This window comes from Barbus barbus (genome assembly GCF_936440315.1).
Source record: "Barbus barbus genome assembly, chromosome: 2".
NCBI lineage: Eukaryota > Metazoa > Chordata > Actinopteri > Cypriniformes > Cyprinidae > Barbus > Barbus barbus.
Window position 1 is genome coordinate 2,100,529 of NC_136730.1, and position 24,472 is coordinate 2,125,000.

General features: G+C 38.1%; 3 protein-coding genes across 6 annotated transcripts in view; 1 reads left to right on the top strand and 2 right to left on the bottom strand.

The window, feature by feature from the left end:
- Positions 1–3: 3 nt before the first annotated feature.
- On the top strand, positions 4–6,064 carry LOC306878294 (uncharacterized protein). Its single transcript, XM_079430549.1, has 6 exons — positions 4–227; positions 1,913–2,679; positions 3,139–3,255; positions 3,382–3,419; positions 4,388–4,611; positions 4,690–6,064. Exons 2-6 carry the CDS (start codon positions 1,943–1,945, stop codon positions 5,959–5,961), a joined length of 2,388 nt encoding a protein of 795 aa, XP_079286675.1. The 5' UTR covers positions 4–227; positions 1,913–1,942; the 3' UTR covers positions 5,962–6,064.
- LOC306878302 (lysophospholipid acyltransferase LPCAT4-like) lies at positions 6,004–21,485 on the bottom strand. 2 transcript variants are annotated; one of them, XM_079430561.1, is made up of 13 exons: positions 21,213–21,485; positions 15,321–15,684; positions 14,538–14,650; positions 14,361–14,421; positions 13,122–13,180; positions 12,874–12,908; positions 12,736–12,790; positions 12,539–12,621; positions 11,450–11,575; positions 8,850–9,003; positions 8,424–8,516; positions 7,299–7,434; positions 6,004–6,581 (listed from the first exon to the last, which is right to left on the bottom strand). In XM_079430561.1, the coding sequence occupies exons 1-13, from the start codon at positions 21,273–21,275 to the stop codon at positions 6,406–6,408; spliced, it is 1,518 nt and encodes a 505-aa protein (XP_079286687.1). In that variant the 5' UTR covers positions 21,276–21,485; the 3' UTR covers positions 6,004–6,405. The 2 variants fall into 2 exon arrangements, with proteins under 2 accessions (XP_079286687.1, XP_079286688.1); XM_079430562.1 differs by lacking the exon at positions 21,213–21,485 and adding an exon at positions 21,087–21,142.
- A 1,513-nt stretch (positions 21,486–22,998) lies between these two features.
- The window catches only part of emc4 (ER membrane protein complex subunit 4), a 5,523-nt gene continuing 4,049 nt past the window's right edge, over positions 22,999–24,472 (bottom strand). For 2 of the 3 annotated variants that reach the window (XM_079442022.1, XM_079442024.1), the window contains exons 5-6: positions 23,437–23,597; positions 23,005–23,359 (exon numbers count right to left, since the gene is read on the bottom strand). In XM_079442022.1, coding sequence (XP_079298148.1) covers positions 23,324–23,359; positions 23,437–23,597 — 197 coding nt within the window. In that variant the 3' untranslated portion in view covers positions 23,005–23,323. Of the gene's footprint in view, positions 23,360–23,436; positions 23,598–24,472 lie in introns of all 3 variants that reach the window. The other variant, XM_079442023.1, reaches the window with a different exon arrangement.

A 24,472-nucleotide genomic window follows, 5' to 3' on the forward strand; every position in this document is an offset into this window, starting at 1 on the left:
GACACCGCGCAAAGGAGGATGGGAAATAGAGTTTGTTTTTAAAGAAAGACCGCCACCTACTGTACGACATAGTAAACAACAATAATAGTAATTGTTATGAATATAATAAATACTGATTAATCGTAGGTTTCAGTATGAATTGTTTTGTAAAGGAACACAGGCATGATGAAGTGTTTGTTTTTGAACGTGTTTGGTTTAAATCGGTCAGAAATCAACACCTGCTTTCTGTGAGTAAAACACTCTTAAACTGATATATTATACCGAATTTCATTCAAATGGCAAAAAGATGCTTGATATTCTTCATATAATGCTCTTTTTGATAGCTATCGACTGTCACTGATTACTTGCAAACATTGACAGACTGAAAACGTGTAATATTATACATTAATATAAACATAAAGATCAATTGATTTGATTTATTAAACTAAATTGAACAGTTACAGAACACATTATATATATATTGCATTCAAAATAAGTTTTTGTTTACATATATATGTATTTTGTATATTTATAATGTATACAGCAAACGTTTACATGTATATATTTATATTCTTATAGTTTATATTATAAATAAATATGAATACATGCTTGTGTTTGTATTTATAAATAGAAATATACACAGTACACAGACATATGTAACCCAAAGGTTTATTTTGGCTGCAGTTAATAGCACTGATATACAGCTGAAGACAAAACCTTACATACTTTACATGTTTAGTCAAAACTTCTTGCATTTGAAGATCAAGGTAAATTAAACTTATTTTGTCTTCTGGAAAACATGTAAGTATCTGTAGCTTCTGAAGGGCAGTACTAAATGAAAAAATATGATATTTAGGCAAAACAAGAAGTACTCATCTTCATTCTGTTCAAAAGTTTTCACGCTCTTAATGCATGTTTTTCCTTCTGGAGCATCAGCGAGCGTTTGAATCTTCTGTAATAGCTGCATATGAGTCCCTCAGTTGTCCTCAGTGTGGAAAGATGCATCTTAAAATCATACAGTCATTGTTGGAAAGGGTTCAAATACACAAAAATGCTGGAAAAGCGAAGGATTTGTGGGAGCTGAAGGATTTTTCTGAAGAACAGCAGACAGTTTAACTGTTCAGGACAAACTAGGGACTCATGAACAACTATCACCAAACAAACACACAGCTGTGGATCATTCAGGGAACAACACAGTATTAAGAATCAAGGGGATGTAAACTTTTGAACATTTTTTATAAATTCAACTATTATTTTCTCTTGTGGACTACATGTAAACATTTTTACGTGAAATATCTTATTCAGGTCAGTACTACATAAACAATAGCATGCATTTAATATGATCTCTCTTATTTTGGTAAAATAATTCACATTTAGCAGATTCTAACAGGTGTATGTAAAGTTTTGACATCAACTGTATTTATATATATATATATATATATATTAATTTATTCCCTTGCAACAGCTTCATATTTGAATGCCAGGTATATTCAACTAAATGTAATTCTAATTCTAAAATGTCATGATATTCTTTATATATTGCCTTTTGTATGTGTTATTATTGGCTACCACTGATTACTTGATATATTCAAATAGAACTAATATTAAACAATATTAATTATTATACAATAAATGAGCTAAAATACAATAAATCATTCCTTTGATATATTTTTTTACCCAAATTTTATTCCAGAACATGTTTGTTACGGTTCTCATAAAACAAGAATTGACTGGAATATATATATTCTTTATATAATTCCTCTTTACTGTTGTTTTAATGGCTACCACTGATTACTTGCAAATCTGAAAAACTGAAATTATTGTGGTATCATACATGAATTATCATCACTCGTAAATGAGCTAAAATACAACAGTACAGTGTAGCTCCAGAACACATCTGTTTCTAATGCTTGTCAAATCTCTGGCTCTTTAGACGTGAAAGCTTCGATCCTCAGAGACTCAGATGGAGCACACCGAGGCCGTGCCATCATTACAAGAGCTTCTGAGCTCAAACACAGCTCATTTAGCTAAGAGGAAAGAGTGGAGTGATGCGGTTATAACGGGTGATTTACAGCAATCAGAAGCTGGAAACAGAGAGACCCCTGCTGAGTCTCCAGCATCTGTCAGCTCTTCTCAGCCGCTTCATCAAGAGCTTGAGGAAAGCCGTCCTGGACCCTCGGTCGCATCAGACACCCTTCGTTCTTCATCTTCAGCACACATTAAACACATCCGCCTTCCTCCAAATCTTCAACCGAGTCTGTATTTCCCAGCATCAGTCCAGAAACACAACCCCGCCGCTCCTTCGAGCATCAAACCAGTGACTCTGTTTGCAGATGTTACCCCGTCGTTTCTCGTCCATCCTCACGCAATGCCTCGCTTTAGCCCTTCGTGGCCGGTTCTAGTTCCTCGTTTGAGCGCTGGTGTCCTCGGCAGAGCCTCAGTGGGCCGTCTCCAGCCCTTCTGCCCCGTCTACACGCCTCCGCTGGGCTTCGGTCTGCCGTGTAAGGCCAGCTTCAGGGCCTGTGGCTCCTCTCCAGGGTCTGGGCCGCCTCTGAAGGTGTTCCCCGCTCTCCAGCCGATCCGGACCGATGCAGACGGCTCGATGCAGGACTCCTTCAGACTGTGGCAGAGGCTCTGTGAGACGGCAAGGCTCTTCTGCTCCGGTCGATCAGACGCCGCGGCTCTGGCCTGCTTCTTCATGTGAGCACACACCACTGATCTGTTTGATCAGCGCTAGAGACTCAAACAGATGCTCAGATCTGATCATATAGCAGCAGTGTTTCATTAGCATGTTATTATTGGTTGTAGTTCAGGTAAAGCAGCAGCATGTTACTGAAATACTCTTATATTATTCTTCACTGATGTAATGAGTTGTATCGTGTATGGCCTGTAGTTCACAACAAGAACAATAACTATAACCATGAAGTTTTGAAAGTCGCTTAAGGAATATATATATAAACTGCATATTTTTCTAATATATATATATATACACAGTACACACACATGTAAACAAAAGCTTAATTAGCATGCGATTAGTCGTTTGGCAGCACTAGTTTTATATTCAAATCATTTTCACCTGTTGTTAATGATTTTTTTGGCCTGCTGGTGTGGACGCTTGTAGTTTTGTTGTTGATAAAGTGCTTGTTTTGTGTGTGTCAGGAGCGTAGTTCCCTCTGTCAGTGCTCAGCCGCTCTCGTCTGCTGTGAACGCCGCAGCTCAGGACTGGAGGAACAGCTCAGACGCTGAACGCCAGCAGTACTACAACACCGCACAGATGTCAGCTAACTAACACCTTTCTCAAACTAAAGCAAAACAGGATTACTGAATTATACAGTAATTGCATATTAATTTGATGCTGTTTGGAGCAGAGCATTTGTGAGTTTGTTTGTTTATACTCCGTAGGTTCATGGAGATGGAGGAACAGGACAAGAACGCCAAAGGTCAGGATTTATTTGAATGAGTCAAGGTTAAAAAACATTTCACTTTTGCTCGAGCGAGCGACACATATGAGAGAAAACAAAGGCACACTTTACTTGATAAAACATTTGACATTCTATCCCTAGTGAAAAAGTACATTTATTTCATACCAAGTATAGTTCAAATCTCTAAACATATTTACTGACAGATAACTCGAGACTTACTGATATAAAAATTATAATTGGATTTTATTTGGCGTATTACTTGTGCACAATGCACCTTTCTTAATATGTGACTCTGGACCACAAAACCACCCATAAGGGTACATTTTTCAAAATTGAGATTTATACATCATCTGAAAGCTGAATACAACTATATGATACAACTATTAGAAAATCTGGAATCTGAGGGAGCAAAAAAATCTAAATATTGAGAAAATCTCCTTTAAAGTTGTTCAAATGAAGTTCTTAGCAATGCATTGTACTAATCAAAAATGAAGTTTTGATATATTTACAGTAGGAAATGTACTAAATATCTTCATGGAACATGATCTTAATATCCTAATGATTTTTGTCATAAAAGAGAAATGTATAATTTTGATCCATACAATGTATTGTTGGCTATTGCTACAGATATACCTGTGTTACTCATGACTGCTTTTGTGCTGCAGGGACACATGTTAAGTCTAAAATGTATTTTAATATCACTTTTGATGAGAATTGTATAATATTGGTCTTTAAATGCAAAATACTTACCTGACGTATATTGCAATAGCTCCACTTTAACACAATCAAATATAATAAGCATATCTATAATTGTTCTTCAGCACCACTTCTGCACAATTAAAGTACAAAATTAGCTGTTCCAGTTTAGCAGACTAAGTATAGCACTAAAAGTACAACTGCAGGGCATTTTATTATGCATGGAAATATGTTTGTAGTATACTTGATTAAAATAACCAGTAAAGACTGAGCTTGTCGATTACCTTCAGGTCGCCGTCCGCAGCACAGCTCAGGGAAAGTCAAGAAAACTGCTAAAAGATGTAAAAAGGAGCCGCCGCTTCAGGATCTCGCCGAGAGCGCGCTGACCGAATACTCACAGGTCATGGACGCTCTGGAGTCAAAGGTCACCGAAGGGTCAGAGGTCACAGATGAGGAGGATGCGTGTGCGCTGTTCCTCAACCAGATGCTCAACGACAGCGAGTTTATGACCGAGGTACATTAAAACACACGAATGAATCGCCGTACCCTGGAGCCTGGTTTATCATTTATAGTGCTTTTTTCTGTCTTTCAGGCTGGATTCGACATGGACTACATCAACTCTCTGCTCTCCACAGACCAAAACATCTCAGACGTCTTCAACGAGAATCCTGAGCCAGTCGCTGGATGCTCAGACTGGACTCACTCCACGGTTTCTGAAGCTCAGAGCTTGCCTCCATCTGCGCTCCAACCTGATTTAAGCCCCTTTAATGGCACAAATCTCCTCTTATCTGAAGATCCCATGATGGAGAACACATTAGCGCCATTTCAGGATAACGTCAAAGACAAAACTGTGTTTCAAATGTTTTCTGAACCTCTGCTAGCAAATCCTGAGCGCCAAAGCTCAAAAACGGATCTAAACGCTTCAGTCCAAGAACCTCTTCATCTTGATCTTCAAGACTTTGGTCCAGAAACAGATAGAAACTTAAAAAACAAGACTTTGTATGTTCATGAACTTGATTCTGCCACTCAATCCAACCGCTTCAGTCTTCAAAACTACAAATCCCATCATGCAACATTCCCCCATACCACAAAACATGACCCAGAACCACCAGAAACCCTTATGGATGGAGAGGAAAACACAGTAGTTGGACCAAAAACCAAGAAATATATGAACGAAGGAAGTGCAAAAGACAATAAAATGGATTTAGACATTCCCATCGATTCCCATAGAACAAGAAGCGATCGTAATAAACCGACGAACCTGAAGGAATCATCCAAGATTGACCAAATAGAGGAAAATAATGTTAACGAAAATAAAAAACGACATAGAAGACGAAAGAGTGCGCTGCCCGTGGCGAGAACTTCATCTAAATTGGACGATAAAGATGAAAGACGACTGAAAACAGGTGAATATCAACCTGGAAAGACTCAACGAAATTCAGCAAACGCATTGAAACATGAAGCGAGAGAACGAGAAACGGATTTAATCAAAACTAACGTGAAAAGAGTAGAATTACAGAATGTAACCGAGGCGGTGTCCTCAGCGACGGAAGCAAGGCGCGCTAGCTTACGCCAGCAGAGCAGGACAATTAGAGGAAAACATTTGGACGATGAATTCGAGAGACGTCAAAGGCAGTTAAAGACGGTCAGACGAGTTGGAAAGACTGAAAGAGACGGTGCAAAAACATACCGATGTTCTGAAGGAGGACGTCCGAAAAAACAGGGAAACTTTACGGTCGAAGAGGATCGTGGTGATTTTGGTCGCAAGACAGAAGCGCGTCAACGATTACGAAGAGAGACGCGACCAAAACTCAACGAACAAGTGGCAAACGTTTCAGAAAACATGCATGAAATGAGCACTTGAGGCATAATAAACTATATAAACAAACCACGAAAAACATCACATCCCTATTTAAGAATTTTAATATATTAAAGTATAAAATGACACTTCGGCAGAAATCCTTCGCAATACAGTACGTCTTTGGTTCTTCCAATGTACACAGCTTAAAATGACAAAAATATACAGTTTTAAATACACAAACATCCTTCAGACTTCATGATAAAATATATATAGGCACTTGTTCCAAGGCACATTTAGTAGTTTTATATTCTCACAGTATCATTCCCAGCAAAGACAGAACACATTAAGAGTAACACTCAAACAATTATTCGTACACGTAACTGTAACCTCAAAACTACATTCTCAGCTCGCGCTCACGGTCCATGTTAGTTAACGCACGTTCAGTTGGACCGAACGAGTACTAACACTTGGCTAATGTCACACATTTGCGGCCCTTGCGATACAACCTCAGTCGGACTTCGTATCGGTCGCTCTGTGACCGTTGTGAATCCCGTAGTGTTTGCTGTTGGCCGTTCCGTTGGGAATCCCATTGTGATTTCCATCCGCAGGCCCATCGGAGTGGAGATACTCAGTAAAGACTTTGTGATAAACTGGATGCGTCATCAACAAGTCTTGCAGAGAAGCTTTAGGAGATGAATAAAAAGCAATTAGCATACAATAGTCAAATAATAGCATTATAGGCTCAAACTAGGGGTGTGCGATATTGACAACAAATTATATTTTTTGCGTTAACGATAATCGAAATACATTTTGCGTATTGTATTTTTTGTGCTTGTATCTTGGCTGGTTTAAAATAATTTTTTCTTTCCTTTTTAACGCCATGCCAGCTTCTATGGATATCATTATTACTACTATGGATTATCACTTTGTTCATAAATATGACCCTAAAACCAGCAGTAGGTGGCAGCACGTCTGAATATGTGATTCACTGAATCATTCACTCAAATGATTCGTTTCATTTAGAAATCTAGTCTTTATGAATGGATCATTGAATCAGTGACTCAAATGATTCATTTAAAAAGAGATTCGTTCAGGAACCAAACTCCACAGCGTTGTTCTGAAATGCACAAATGTCCTGCTCCGGCTATTTCATTGGCAAAACTGAAAAAAAAGCCACGATTCTGTGTCTAAAATGTAACACTCAATATTAACTTCTTGTTTTTTGAACTATTGTATTCGTCACGCAGTGAATGCTTTTGGACTCTCAAGATGTGCTTTTGTTTGTTTCTTGCTAAGTGAGTGACATACTTGATAATTTCAGCTCGCATAGCGTTAAAACAACAATTACAATATTATCGTAGACGATAAATGTCGCACACCCCACACCCAGTGATTTGTACCTTCAGTGGGTTGCCCCCTGGTGGTCAGCGCCGTGTACATCTCAGTGATAAAGTGCTGAGGGACGCCCACCAGCGCCCCCATCAGGCCGGACAGATCGTCTGCGCTCAACAACCCATCCTGGTCTGCGTCGTACCACTGCGAAAAGACACGCGCAAACAAAATTATGATTTAAACTCTCTTGAGGGATGCATTTAGTCTAAAACTAACTTTTTGCCAAATGGTGGTGACTTTAGAAACTTTACCAGTCATTCATTGAAAAACAGACAGAATGCATTTGGGAAACAAATCTAATTTTGATTTTCTGATTAAAATTGCAATTGCAATTTATAATTTGATTTAAAAAAAAAAATCTTGCATTAACTTTTTATTAAACAAATAAATTATCAATATAGAAATAATTATATTGTACAGAAAAAAAGGAATATTTATTTAGTAATAATAAAAAAATAATTTTGCAGAACTATTTTACAGACTCCTTTTATTTTGATGCAATTTAATTTTTAATTAACCCAAAAATCTAATTGTGATTATTATATTAACTTTTTATTAAACAAATAAATTATCAATATAGAAATAATTCTATTGTACAGTAAAAAAGGAATATTTTAGTAATAATAATTTGATTTTACAGAGCTACAGTAAAACTGCGAAACTCAATTTTTTCCACTTTAATACAATAGAGCTTTTATTTTGGTGAAAAACTGCAGTAAGACTGTTTTGTTGACAACGATTCTCATTGTGTTTCCCATGTTATGTTTTCGAATGCATGTTATAAGCAACTTGAAGTTCAGAGCAGCATTAACACAGAAAACACTTATCATGAGCCGTTTGTGTGCAAATGAACACAGTGCTGCGCTTCACTCTCAAACACGCATCTGACTGCACAGGTATATAATCACATCATAGGCAAATAATCGCACTCACAATGATTTTTACTCTCATTTGATGCTTGGCAAGTGTGTATTTCAGGCTTTGTCCATAAATATTTTCCCAGGGCTTTTTTATAACATCGTCATGAACGTCGACACCTCAGTCAGAGCAAACAACTTGCATAATATATTTATAAAACACCACACCCATCCACACACACACACACACTCACACTCACACACACACACACTCACCATGAACGCAGTGTGTATGAGAGACTCCAGACTCCTGAACCCAGAAACAGCAGAAACACTCAGACAGATCTGCCTCAGATCCACCGTATCTTCCTGCAAATATACTTTGGTTACTGACATTCTTCAAAATATCTTCTTTTGTGTTCAATACAGGTTTAGAAAAACATGAGGGAGAGTAATTGATATTAATTTTCATTTTTGGGTGCACTGTTCCTTTAAACCAGAGTGTTTTCCTCTCTAAGCCATCGTAGGGCTGCAGTGGACTTGAATATAGTGCTTTTATGCTGCTCGGTTTTGTCATATTTGCACCTGCAGATGTACGTATATGTTCCACAGCAGACAGAAGGGCTTGTGGGTTTGCAGCGCCGGTTCACGAGGGTAATAAATGACAAATGAACGCTTGAACTCCGTCTCACACTGCCTTACCTTTGAGTAAAGCGAGTAGATCTTCACCGCTGTCTTTCTGTCCTTCAGCCCCAGAAGAGGGGTCAGGTGATCAGCCGTTACCATGGTGCTCTGGCCTGAGTGACAGCTGTCAATCATGTGGTTCATCATGACCTCCACATGAGCCTTAGTGAGACTGCAGAAGAACCAAAGAGTGTGAGACGAGCAGATGGAGAGATACTAAACACACACACACACTTGTTTCGCTATCCTTGTGGGGACTCTCATAGGCGTAATGTTTTTTCTACTGTACAGACTGTATATTCTATTGCCCTACACCTAAACTTAGCCCTCACAGGAGACTGTTTGCATTTTTAGATCATGCACCAGTTGGAATGACCTGCCCAACTCAATCCCAGCAGCTGAGTCCTTACCCATCTTCAAGAAATGGCCAAACACACATCTCTTCCATCATATTTGACCCTCTAACTCTAGCACTCTCTATTCTCATTTTATTTTCTCTCTCTCTCGGTTTGCACACACTCTAATGTCTTGTTTCCACCGAGCGGTATGGGTCAGTACGGTACGGTGCGGGACCGGACACCCTGATCCAGCTTGCGTTTCCACTGCCAACAGTACCCTTTACTGGATAGACGTGGTGTATGCCGGAAAGTAGCGATCGACAATAAAGCGTGACAATAAGCACAATTCTGCCTCTTTTATGTCAGTTTTAATGAACAATAATAGCCATTATAAAAGTATATGTACAAAGTATAAGAGGCTTATATGAGATGAAATAAAGACAAAAGCAAACAATTCAGTCAAACGTATGCTACAAGGTCAGCGCTGTAAAGTTCAAAATAAATATATAAAAGTTCAACTTTGTGCTCAGTCAAAACGATATGACCAGGAACAAATAATAGATTCATGAGACCACGAATGCCTGTTAAATATACACAAAATGAATTGTATCTCATGTTTAATCACTACAGAGACATCAGAGCCAGCAGAATGTGGGAAGGACTAGCCGAGCGTAAGGCTGCTCGAGACAGATACATGAGCACCGAGCTCTGAAATCAGCATAGCAAATTTAACAAATAGGCTCTGTCTTTATAAATAAACCGCAGATTAGAGTTTTAAACAACCACATTCTCACCTGAAAAACTCTTAAAACTACATTTCATGACACAATAACAGTAATATTTTGAAAATGACATGGGTTTTTGGGCAATCCACAAGAACAGACAAGAACGCATATTGAGAAATAGCTGTCTGTATGAAAATCCTTTGCCACATTCTTCATTAATTAAATTACAAACCTCACTGCACAATTTTCCACACCACATTCTGTCAAACATCTTATCAGCAAACATACACTCGTTCACATCCTTCTCTCCACTCTCTGAGGCAGAGGTCTCTAAACTCATCCTACTACCTGTCCGCTTGATCCTATTCCATCTCATCTCCTTCAAGCCATTTCTCCTGCAGTCGCACCTGCACTCACTCACATCGTTAACACATCCCTTCACACTGGAATTTTTCCCTCAGCATTTAAACAGGCTCCACTTCTTAAAAAGCCCACTCTTAACCCAACTCTTTTAGGGAACTATAGACCGGTTTCCCTTCTACCTTTCATTGTAAAAACACTTGAACGAGTTGTGCAACCAATCTGGCTTCAGAAGTGGAGACATTCAACCGAAACTGCCTTGCTTTCTGTTGTTGAAGCCCTAAGACTGGCAAGAGTGGCTTCCAAATCTTCATTACTTATCTTGCTGGATCTGTCTGCTGCTTTTGATACGGTCAACCATCAGATCCTCTTGTCAACTCTATTGAGAAAGGGCATTTCAGGAACCGCACTCCAGTGGTTTGAGTCTTACCTCTCTGATAGGTCCTTCAAAGTATCTTGGAGAGGTGAGGTATCCAAGTCGCAACATCTAACTACTGGGGTGCCTCAGGGTTCAGTTCTTGGACCACTTCTCTTTTCTGTCTACATGGCATCACTAGGTTCTGTCATTCAGAAACATGGCTTTTCATATCACTGTTATGCTGATGACACTCAACTCTACCTCTCATTCCATCCTGATGATCCGACAATAGCTGCTCGCATCTCAGCGCGTCTAACAGACATTTCTTGCTGGATGATGGACCATCACCTTCAACTCAACCTAGCTAAGACAGAACTGCTTGTAGTTTCAGCTAACCCATCGCTTCATCACAATCTCAGCTTCCAGTTAGGCTCATCTACCATGACTCCTTCAAAAACAGCCAGAAACCTTGGAGTTGTGATTGATGATAAGCTGAATTTCTCAGACCACATTGTTAAAACTGCCCGGTCCTGCAGATTTGTATTATACAATATTAAGAAGATCAGGCCCTTTCTCTCTGAACATGCAACACAACTCCTTGTTCAGGCTCTTGTTCTGTCCAGACTGGACTATTGCAATGCTCTCTTGGCAGGTCTTCCAGCCAATTCTATTAAACCTCTACAATTAATCCAAAATGACACTGCAAGATTAATCTTTAATGAGCCAAAAAGAACGCACGTCACAACTCTGTTCATCAATTTGCACACACACTCACTAACACACACACACACACTCTAACACACACACACAGACTAACACACACACACACACACACACCCGTGTTCACGGAGCAGTTTGAGTGTTTCCTGCGCCGGAGGCTCCAGGGGAAGCGAGAGGTCTCCCAGCTTTTTAACAGGAAAGCGGCCCTCCATCACATAATCAGTGGCAGGAACACTCAGAGCCCTGCGAGAAAACACACAACAGCTCTTCACATCGCAGTACTGCTTAAAGACATATTGCACACCAAACACAGCTTACATTAATAAAGCAAATCATGTGTCATTTCAGTTGGAAATGAGTCTAAACCATATTATCTTCCTAGCAGATGAACGAATGAATGAATTTAACCTGAAATTAAGTATTGCTATTGTTAAAATAAACTATTGAAAAAAAATATTAAAAACAAATACAGTAAATATCAGATAAAAAAAAAAAAAAACTCACAAACTGGAAATGCTTTGGTGGTAATGATTAAAAATAAAATGAAGTACAAAAATCACTAAAAGTAAAATTAAAAGTAAAACAAAACTAACAAAAAAAGACAAAGGAAAATAACAAATGAAAATTAAAATGGAATGAAATTGGAAATAAAAAATAAACATTGATCTAAACTAGTAATAAATACTACAAGAGTATATAAATACTAAGAAAATAACACTGTTTCATTCACATAAACAGACAGAAATAACCTGGAGCACATCTGTCCTATTTCAGTATTACTAAATTATCGGTTTTTTGCATTTTCCATTTCAATTTGATTAAAGTTTTAGTATTTTTGTCATTTTTATTAGTTAGTGTTTTTGTTATGTCTGTGCACATTTTATTTGAGTTTTAATGGCTTTAGTGAACAACAGGCTCTCTTTTCAAACCTCATCTAAAGGTACAGATGGCATAAGCAGCAAGATAAATCATGATTATACACATATTTCAATCAATGCATTCAGAAAGCAAATAATCAAATTATAAAAGGCACCATTTGATCTAAAGTGCGTGCACTTTATTTTATGATAATATTTGATGCATTTATTGCCTTTTATGCATTGTGTTGGTAGTTTTGTAACATGATAATGTCACTGATATGAGGACTTGCTGTCTGTATAAAACATGGTAAATCCTCACTTATATGATGTGGGTCACATGACTTACTCAGCCATGAGTTTCTGTACGCTCTCTGCGTATAACTCGGGGTTCTGCTTCTCCTCCTGTGATGGTGTGTAGACAGGCAGGAACTGCAACCAATCAGAGCAAAGAAGGATTACTGAGCGTGATTCTATTGGTCACGGCTGAAGCACCGCTGGAGGTGATTGGCTGTGGCTCATGTCAATCAAGTGAAGCCGGCCCACCTCCACAGTGACGCTGGTGTAGATCTGAGACGTGGTGTGCCACAGAGTGCCGAGCCTGCAGACAAAACACACACAGCTGGATTTAGGAGAACTATTGCATTACTGTCAATTATTAACAGAAAAACAATCGCTCCTCACCAAGACAGCCCTCTCCAGGTCCAGCGAACCGTGTCCTGCAAACACATTTAAAGCGTGTTTTATAAAGGAAGCATTTCAGATGTAATTGTTATAATGGTTTATTAGTGTGTAGTGCTCTTCTCTAGTTGAGCAGCTCTCTGCATCTATTTCAGCCGGCTGTCGTGATCATAAACAGTCATCCAGAGCTTTCTGTTACATAAACACAGCTAATTTTATCCGTGGCAGGCATGTGCTGTTCCCAGACTCACCAGTTCTCCGGGATAGTGGAGCAGCACGGGCTGGACAGGAACACCGGCCAGAAACGCTCCTGTCCAGAGATACACATAACCTTATCAACACACTTCTGAAAGAAGTCTCTTCTGCTCACCAAGACTGTGTCAAAAATACAGTAAAAATTATTTAAAACAGTTTAACAGCTGTTTTCTCTGTGAATATGTGTTAAACTGTAATTTATTTCTGTGATCTGCAGCTGTATTTCCAGCATCATTACTCCAGTCTTCAGTGTCACATGATCTTCAGAAATCATAATAATATACTGATTTACTGCTCAACAAACATTTCTGATTATTATCAATGTTGAAAACAGTTGTGCTGCACAATATTTTTGTGGAAACTGTGATACGTTTTATTTTTCATGATTCACAGATGAACAGAAAATTCAGAAGAACAGCATTTATTTGAAATAGAAATCTACTGTAACATTATAAATACCTTTACTGTCACTTTTGATCAATTTAATGCAGCCTTAATTTCATTATTTCTTTTTTTCTATATCTTACTGACCCTACATACAGAGCTCACAAGGCTTTATAACAGAGCCTGTGTCTGTGTGTGTCTGTTTGTGTGCGTGTCTGTGTGTGTGTGTGTGTGTGTGTGTGTGTGTGTGTGTGTGTGTGTCTGTGTGTGTCTGTTTGTGTGCGTGTCTGTGTGTGTGTGTGTCTGTGTGTGTGTGTCTGTGTCTGTGTGTGCGTGTGCGTGTGTGTGTCTGTGTGTGTGTGTGTGTGTGTGTCTCTGTGTCTGTGTGTGTGTGTGTGTCTGTGTCTGTGTGTGCGTGTCTGTGTGTGTCTGTGTCTGTGTGTGCGTGTCTGTGTGTGTCTGTGTCTGTGTGTGTGTCTATGTCTGTGTCTTTGTCTGTTTGTGTGCGTGTCTGTGTGTCTGTGTGTGTCTGTGTGTGTGTGTCTGTGTCTGTGTGTGTGTCTATGTCTGTGTCTGTGTGCGTGTCTGTGTCTGTGTCTGTGTGTGTGTCTATGTCTGTGTCTGTGTGCGTGTCTGTGTCTGTGTGTGTGTGCGTGTCTGTGTGTGCGTGTCTGTGTGTGTCTGTGTCTGTGTGTGTGTCTATGTCTGTGTCTGTGTGCGTGTCTGTGTCTGTGTCTGTGTGCGTGTCTGTGTCTGTGTCTGTGTGCGTGTCTGTGTCTGTGTGCGTGTCTGTGTGTGTGTCTGTGTGTGTGTGTGTGTGTGTGTGTGTGTGTGTCTCTGTGTGTCTGTACCAGGTTTGAATTTGATCAGAGCTCGGCCGTTAGTCGTTGTTCCTTCTGGAAACATGAGCATCTGCCAAGAGAAATGAAGCACAAAATGATATCAAACTGTACAGGATGTGACACACCAGCTGACACATGTTACCCAAGTATGAGTGTGTGTATAATTGTATAAGTGTGTGTTGTTACCTGAGGCCAGCGGCCGTCAGACGTGACTCTCTCACAAATCTGAGACACACATTTCTTCCTGGACTGAGGATCTCTTCGACTCACCATCACCGACTGATTGAACTCCAGCAGCGCTGAACACAAACACAAACTCAATCACAGACAGCATCCACAGCAGGGATATTTACAGACGCTTCTATCCAAAGCTACATTAAAAGAAAAGATGCTCTTGCCTAAACTACTGATTCTTTGCATCTTCGTTCTTATTTTTAATAACAAAGATAAAATAAAAATAGCTATATTGTTATTAATAATGAAGTAATTATTATTAAGAAAAGAACTGGAGGAAAATATGCAACATTGCTTGGTGATTTTTCTTTGGGATCTTCAGAAAACTTGAACTGGATTTTTCTCTGAATCAACTCTGCTGACTCTATTGCCTTCAAACGCTGTAGCTCAGTCATTTATTGAGGGTCTTTTAATGGAGAATGTGAAAATAAATAGAGCTCATTTTTCAAAATGTGCTCATTCTGACTCATTTTGCCAGCACTGGTCACATATGTAAGTGTTATGACTCGGTTAGCCCAACGCAGCAAGTTTTCCTTCTTATTTATAAAAAAAAAAACTTGCTGCGCTGGGCTAACTGAGTCATAATAGTAATAGAATAGAGAAAGCTATTGTTAGGAGGCCTTGTTTGGTAGTTTTGTATGTTTGTATTAAGGCTTCAAAAGTTGGTGAAGATGAAGCTTCTCTTCCGCAGCAATCCTAAAGGATTGGGTTTTTGTGGAGCAGTCTGGACCTCACCTCCGATGACGGGGAGCCTGCAGTTCTCGGACCGCGACACGACGATCGGCAGACCCGTCACGCAAAGCACCAGCATGTCCAGGAATCCACTGTGTGGTGCTACGACCAACACCGGCGCTTCCTTCAGCCCCGCCTGATGCCCTTTGACCCTAATCCGCAGGAAGCCCACGGAGAAGAAGACGGCGCGGCTGAGGAAGAGCATGATGTGATGGAAGAGCCACCATCGCCAGCCCCGCACTGGTTCTGCCCGCTCCGCCGCCGACAGACCGGCCAATCGCAGACGAGCGATGGGCCACATGAGCAGGAAGAAGAGCGTGGCCAGGGTGATGCGCACAGGAAACAGCACCATGCCCAGAATCATGCCCTAGGAGACCAAGAAAGAGGCTTCAACCAACACACTCAATGGAGAGAAAGACACAGGCCTCTTCTGTCATTAGCTGGTCTAGACGGGTGACAGAGCTGGTAGACTCGATTTCATCTATTTATTATGACTATGACAATTTATTTATAAAGCAAAATTTAAAAACAACCCACGTTACAATAACTAAAGCCACAAACAACAAGAATAAAAACAAAAAAAGTTGTAATAAAATACCATAAAAAAGTCCTTCAACAAAGTAAAAACAGTAATAAGGTATACAATAGAAAATACTTCAAGTATTAAATGCTTTATCAAATAGAAAGGTTTTTAACTTAGATTTAAAAACAGACAAAGATGATGCCAGTCTAATCTAGATGGGCAAATCATTTTCTCCTCTCCATTTTAACCTCGACCTGGGAATCGACAAGAGTCTGATTTAATGACCTGAGGGATCTGGTTGAATGGTGCTCAGTCAGTAGGACAGAAAGGTATGATGGAGCCATACCATTTATTGATTTATAAACGAAAAGTTACATTTTAAAATCCACTCTAATGCACCGGCGACCAGTGTAAGATAGGAGTAATATGATTCTGTTTATGAGCACCTGTTAAAAGTCTCGCTGCTGCATTTTGGACTAATTGTAATCGGGACATAGCTGAATGACTAATCCCAGCGTAAAGAGAATTACAGTAAGCCAACCTTGAAGAAATAAAAGCATGGATTACTTTTTCAAAATCCATCTTTACTTTCCCAAATCTTTACTTTCGATAAAAGTTGAAGCAAGATTTCACCAGATAATTAATCTGCCACAATGCACAAATTCTTCAAGCATGGTTTCACGGCCGAGAACAGCCCACCCAAATTTAGTTTAGGAGTAACAGAGGAATCAGAGGGTCCAAAAAAATATATCATTTCTGTTTTACTCTCATTGAAATTCAGAAAGTAAAAAAAGCCATGTCTTTACATCAGTCAAACAGGCCAGGAGGTTATCCAAACCATCTGAATTTTGCTTGAGGGGCAGATAAATTTGTGCGTCCGTGTAACAATGGAAGGACCGCCCATGTTTCCTAATAATAGAACCAAGTGGCAGCATGTAAAGAGAAAAAAGAATTGGGGCCAAGCTGGAGCCCTGAGGAACCCCACACGATAATACAGCATTACTAGTGGTATAATCTCCCATCTTAACTGAGAAGCTTCTGTTGGAAAAATAAGATTTAAGCCACTCCAGTGCACTTCCAAATGGGCAATAAAAATATTAAAGGGGTGGTTGATTGGGATTTCACTTTTTTAACGTTCGTTAGTGTGTAATCTTGCTGTTTGAGCATAAACGATATCTGCAAAGTTACAACGCTGAAAGTTCAATGCAAATGGAGATATCTTTTAATTTAGTCTTTTAATTATGGCAGTTTAATGCCTACAATTACGGCTGGTAGGGACTACAAAGAGCTACTTCCCGGGTTTGTGACATCACAAACCCTGAAATTTAACCCCGGTAACATGCAACTAAGGGGGCGGGGCCATGTTGCGCTGTGCGGTTGCCATGCTGTATTAAAGCTATAATCAGGATAAAACCGTATATTAGAAGCTAAATGAAGCAGTAGAATTTATAAATAACAGCGTATCTGAAAGTATAAGACAACAACAAACAAAAAACATAGCATTAAAAGCCATGCTTGCACAGGTTCTGCACGATCCTCTTCACTAATATCCTCTGCGTCTCAATCGGGCTCAAATTTAGCCAATCACAACACACTGATCCAGCCAACCAATCAGAGCCCATCATGTATTTATGAGGGAGGGGCTTCATAAAACCAGGAAATAATCGGGGCGGTCAAAGGAGAAGGGTGTAGAATAAAGGTAAATTATACGAAAAATAGTGTGTTTTTACGAAGCATAACACGTTAGAATGCACCTGGGTCAGTGACAAAAAGGGGTTGGCAAGATGATAAATTCAAAAATAATTTAAAAACTTGTTTTAAAAGCATGCATCAGGTATTTTAAATGTACACAGCATGTTTATGTTGATTTTATGTAGTTAAAAATGACATATGTACCATTTTTTTTACCAAAGTTAAGACTGAATGTATATGAAAATGTCAAATGGTGTAACCGCCGAATGAGAAATATTAAATATTTTATCCAACTAGATGGCATGTAAGCTTACTCATAGAAATAAACACTTAATTTTAAAATATCACATGCAAATAGATTTTATTATAGTTATCTCTAAATGTAAATTTTAATGCGTGTTTGCAATATCTGGCAGGACATATGCTGAAAACACAATTAGTCGAAGATTATTTAGAAAATAATTTATGTAAAAAACAAAAAAAAACACATTATTATACTAAACTAGATGATTATATTTTATTCCACATTCATTTTCCTGTATATAATTATATTTTTATGAAAAATAATGGTTACTCCAATTGACACAAGCCAGTTACACCACCTGACCACGTTGCTTCTACAGCCAAAGGCCATTGTTTGTTGAAGAAATTGACACTGAAAAGCAAGCATGACTGTCAACAAGTTCAGCTAAAACCCAAACATGAAATCATCATAGTGATGAACAGTGAACTCATGTCTCATATTGTAATTTTAATTTTCGTATTGTAATTTCGTATTGTATTGTGGCATCTATTGGGGAAAAAAAGGGGCTCTGTTATATCATATTAATTATAAAATGTCAGAAATTTTATGAATTGTATTTTACAGATGTAAACTGTAATCTTTGTTTAACATTTTATCACTGAATTTGTGTTCAAATGTACTCACCCACTTCCCTCTGCTACATTATTAAATCATGTATAGATTATATTATATGATACTATATATTGCTGAAAGGGATAGTTCACTCAAAAATGAAAATGACCTCATGACACCCCACCTTTAAACCATCCTAGGTGTACATGGCTTTCTTCTTTCAAATGAATGCAATTGGAGTGACATTAAAAGTGAATGGGTGCTATTCAGTAGTCCAATAAACAAGTGCTCCAGGGGGTTAATAAAGGCCTCCTGAAGCAAATGTAGCAGGGTTATGTTGTTACACCAGATTATACATTTATTTATTTTATTGTTAGGGGGTATTTTATTTTGAAGGAAGCTTGTGCTCTCTTATTAAAGGTAATAGTCACAGTATGCATGTCATACGTAGGTGAGAGGTTCAATTCACAGCCACTAAAGAGGAGAGGTACGATTTTCATGAGCTCCGTTCATCTGATGTTAAACGTTCATGTCATGTTTAAATGACCAACTGTGGAAAAAGTATTCCATGAGATGTATATTTGACTATTAGATTGAGTTATCAAACGGTTAAATTAAGTTTATTTGAGTGCTGTTAATGCTACACGAATCAATATGTTTTTGTAAGAAAAATATCCATATTTAAAACTTTATAAACCGTAATAGCTTCTGCTATCTGTCGTACTTGCGTTCACGAGAGAGTGGCGTTCCAGCGGATGATGTAGCCAGGACGTAGACGTAGCATACAAATCCTCATTTTGTACTTCTAATTCATGACCATTGTTTTGTTTTGCTCTCTCCTCTACGATTGCATGTCCGTCACTTCTCACCAGAGCTTATGATACAATTACAGTTATTTTAATGATAAAAAACTGAAAGTACTACAGTAAAATCCTGTTAAATGGTTAACGATAAGTTCCCCTACTGTATACGGTGAGAAACTGTAATCGAAATTTCAGACAATTTTACGGTAAAATAACGTTTTTGGAAGTGAAATAGAAAAACCGTAAATTGACATTCCCAAAATTCCCTGCATTGCATTTCAGATTTGATGTGTTTATTAAATAACTATGCATCTTCATAGTTTTTGTCTTACAGTTTTGTTTATTAGGGTTGTTTGTTACATCTAATGTTGTTGAATTAATGTTTATCGTATATTTCAGTTTTATGAGTGTCACCATGATGGTGTTTAGTGTTTGTGTGAATGACATTGTGCACATACATACATACATACATATATATATATATATATAGGCCTTCTCGGCTAGTGGAAAAGCTGCTTGTGATGGGCTTTGGTTCATCATGTGACTCTCATCACCACCTGATTTTAATGGTTATCAAAACAGATTTCAGAACTTCAATAGGTTGGTATAGTAACATTACATCAGTTTAATTGTAAATTTTAATTGCATTAATTGTAAATTATATTGTTAAAAAAAAGTAAAATCCGTAAACCCTAAAACACTGATACCATATTTTTTTATGGTAAAATTCTGGCAACCTCAGCCACCAGTTTTTTACCGTAAATTTGACAGGATATTTTTTACAGCGTAGAAATAGCGGTTTATAAATTTTAAATATGGATGTTTTGCTTACAAAAGCACATTGATTCGCTTCAGGAGGCCTTTATTAACCCCCGGAGCTGTCTGGAGCACTTTTTTATGATGTATGGATGCAGTTTATTGGACATCTACTGGACTATTGTATATCGCCCACTCACTGCCATTATAATGCTTGGAAGAGCCATTTCAAAAACACAATGTTGTGCAACAATTATTTTATCCTAAACTTACAGAGCTTTAATAATAAAGTTGGTCAATGTGTTATATCCAAAGTGGCACAATGTACAGCCCATTTGTCATTAATGCTAAATGAAACACAAATCAGGTCTGTATTGACTCTACATTAAAATAACTTAATATAAGTGGAAATAAGTCATAATTATAAAGGAAATACTGAAAAAAGAAATGTAAATACAATTCACCACAGTAACCATAGTTTCAGCTAAAATGCCCCTTTTATTATAGGAAAGGTTTAGTATTTTTATTTCTGGTGTATTGATTTCCATTTATAACCAGTTTTACTACAAATACCATGGTTAAACTACGGTTAGTGTAGCAAAACCATGGTTAATTTGTGGTTATCGTGGTTTAGCTATACTATGTTATTTGGTTTTATTTGTAGTTAATTTTCGTAAGGAATAGATAGATTAGCCTACAAGTGTTAAAGCAAGCTAATATTGGACTTCCAAATGGGGCAAAATCACAGCAAACACAAGCATAGAAGATGTTACAATGCTACACTTTGGTTGCGGTTACGTTACAATACAATGCTTCACCTAAAACCAGACGTAGTTTACATATCTTTGTTACGCAAAATATAGGGTGTTATTTTCACAAAATCAAAATAAACCCGGGAAATACTTGACAAAAGAACACTTGTATAAAGCTGCTTTTGAAGGAGAACATATTTAGGGATGTTCGGTATCAAAAAGTTTGAAAACCCGAGCTAAAATACCGCGGTCCGCTCCAGTAACGTTACAGCGTTACCTGTAGCCTGTAACTCCGTTCACTGATGCGTGTCTAGTAACCTTTCCAAACAAAATCACTTAGTATTTTGTTCAACAGCAATTGATAATACCATATTCATACAGTCTTACTGTAGCGACCGCAGGAGGTTTTGTGCGAAGCTTCTGTTGCCATGGTGATTTCTGCAGAACATATGTTGGCTGACGCACGTGCGTCAGTCACGCAGCAGAACGCGTGGAGATGAAGGGTGATCTCACCTGGATCCGTTGAGCTGTTGTGAGATCCACCTCATAAACGAAGGGGTGCCTCTGCGTCCACATCCTCACACACCGATGATCAATCACAGCCGGACAACACAAGTCACGAATAAATGACTGAATACAAAGTTAAGATGGCGGGGATACTAAAAGACAACTTCAAGAGTATCTGCGTGAGACGAGCTCAACCCCATCTGGTAAAACAAATACAGCTGTAAAACGGAGAAAAGAAAGCGTTCGACCTCCAGGAATGAGCAGCAAACACAAACACTCTTGAGCCCCGCCCACTAAACATACACCACCCGTCAATCAACGAGGCCCCGCCCACTAAACACGCCAATAGAAACTCGTTCAACTAGTTGCATTCTCTTCTTTAATACGCATTGTTCTTGGTCATTTTTATACACACATGTCTTTTTTGTTGTTGTAAGAATAATGTCGTTGACAGGCATAGAAAGTCAGAAGTGAATCTGTTGTCTTTCTTTCTCCAGACTTGCTCACTTTGGATAAAAGCGTCTGCTAAACGACGAAATAAACAACACTGTAACTTATGTGTGGAAGAAATGGACTGAGTTGTGCTTAATACACTGTTTTCTGAAAATAGAGAACTCATGCATTAAATGCCTAATGAACTTCAACAACAATCAGGAGTGAGGAAACATCACGATACTAGTCGTAAGCCCAGTTTTCAGTCTTGAGTCACGGATGGAGGAGTCTGTGTGTTTATCTGAAGGGGAACCCGTCTGAGCTGATCCTCTGGTTCTCTGGGTGGATCATGCTCATCAGAGGAATGATGCTGAACCTGTAGATCCAGCTCAGAGGCACAGATCATGTGTGAAGCTCCATCAGTCCGGCTCCTGAACACTGATCAACTGAGACAGACAGCAGCAACATTTCAGCTTTTCCTTTAGACTAAAGTTTTACATTACAATACATTTAACACATTCTTTCAAACATGATAGATTTTAACCTCATCTAAACATAAATGATCAATAATTCACTCTTTATGTAGAAATGGGTATTTAATATATATGCTTTGAACATAAATTTATAACAGTTTGTTATATCCCTCTTGTACTAAAATGCTATATTTAAACAAATTTTAATATGAAAAAAATATTTTCTCATTTACATTTGAGACAAAACGACTCTATGAACCTCATAAATATGAATAATTCACTGTTTATGTTGAAACATGTCTTAAAAACTATTTCTTATTGTTTTCCTATTTAAATTTGAGATTGAATATGACCCAGACATGTTGTGTAAACAATTTCACATAAACATCAATGAAAATAATTCTATATATAAGATACCTTTAAAATATTTTCATATATTCTTTCTTTAACTTAAAACGGTGTATTGTTTTCCCTTCTCAAATGTCACCTAAACATCAACGATAATTCACTATTTATAGAAATGTCTTTTAAAATGTATAAATATATCATTGGTCTTCTAAATATCTTTATATATCCTTCTGTTATTTTTATTTTAACTGAAATTTTATACTAAAAGTAGTGCAAAATAAAACCCCAATTACCACCTAAATATCATTAATCCATAATTTATGTTTTATCTGAAAATGTCTTTAATATATGCCATTAATATAAATATATGCCTATAACATGTCTTTAAAATACCCTTCCTTCACATTAAACTCAAATAATAATGATGTGAAATAAACATTGTTTGAAATATAAGTGAGATGTGTGTAAATATAAAGTTCACTTCAGCATTAATGATGAATGGTTAATGCAGAAGTGTGTAAAAAGTCAAGTCCATATTTCCACTTCAAAGCAGCAAAATGTCAAACGAAATTTATTCATTTGAAGCAAATCACAGAACAGATCAAAACACAAATCATCAGTATAACTTAATTATCAGCATAGGTGGGGTTCAAATGGTCTTGTTAAATACACTGTGTGTGTGTGTGTGTGTGTGTGTGTGTGTGTGTGAGAGTGTGTGAGTGTGAGTGTGTGTGTGTGTGTGTGTGTGTGTGAGAGTGTGTGTGTGTGTGTGTGTGTGTGTGAGTGTGTGTGTGTGTGTGAGTGTGTGTGTGTGTGTGTGTGAGTGTGTGTGTGTGTGTGTGTGTGAGACAGTGTGTGAGTGCATCACATGACCATCCCTCCGCCCATGATCTCCAGTCTCTGTGTAGAAAACAAACACAAATGAGTGAGAGGAATGTGAAAGCACACACACACAAGCTCATGAATTATTCACGCACCTGAGGCGGCTCTATGAAGGCCAGCCAATCAGATGAGTGCGTTGGGAGGAGCCCCATTGATTGACACTTGTAGATGGCCAGTGCGGATCCCAGCAGATTCCCGATCAGATACACCAGACCCTGGAGCCACTGCTGACTGGAGCTCTCCAACAGCTTAAACGCTGCTCTCACACACACACACACACACACACACACACACACAATTAATTTAGAAGGAAATATCTGAGTTACTTTTTCAAACAAGTATCTCCAGTTCCTGTGTTTCTGATGTATTGAGTGACAGCTCTGGTGTTGCCATGTTGGGAGAAATCAGGAATAAGTGCAGAGTGTTGTGTGTGAACATGATCTTACTGTAGTTCTAGACTAAATATCATCATGATCTTACTGTAGTTCTAGACTAAATATCATCATGATCTTACTGTAGTTCTAGACTAAATATCTACATGATCTTACTGTAGTTCTAGACTAAATATCTACATGATCTTACTGTAGTTCTAGACTAAATATCATCATGATCTTACTGTAGTTCTAGACTAAATATCATCATGATCTTACTGTAGTTCTAGACTAAATATCTACATGATCTTACTGTAGTTCTAGACTAAATATCTACATGATCTTACTGTAGTTCTAGACTAAATATCATCATGATCTTACTGTAGTTCAACACTAAATATCATCATGATCTTACTGTAGTTCTAGACTAAATATCATCATGATCTTACTGTAGTTCAACACTAAATATCATCATGATCTTACTGTAGTTCTAGACTAAATATCATCATGATCTTACTGTAGTTCAACACTAAATATCATCATGATCTTACTGTAGTTCTAGACTAAATATCATCATGATCTTACTGTAGTTCTAGACTAAATATCTACATGATCTTACTGTAGTTCTAGACTAAATATCTACATCATCTTACTGTAGTTCTAGACTAAATATCTACATGATCTTACTGTAGTTCTAGACTAAATATCATCATGATCTTACTGTAGTTCTAGACTAAATATCATCATGATCTTACTGTAG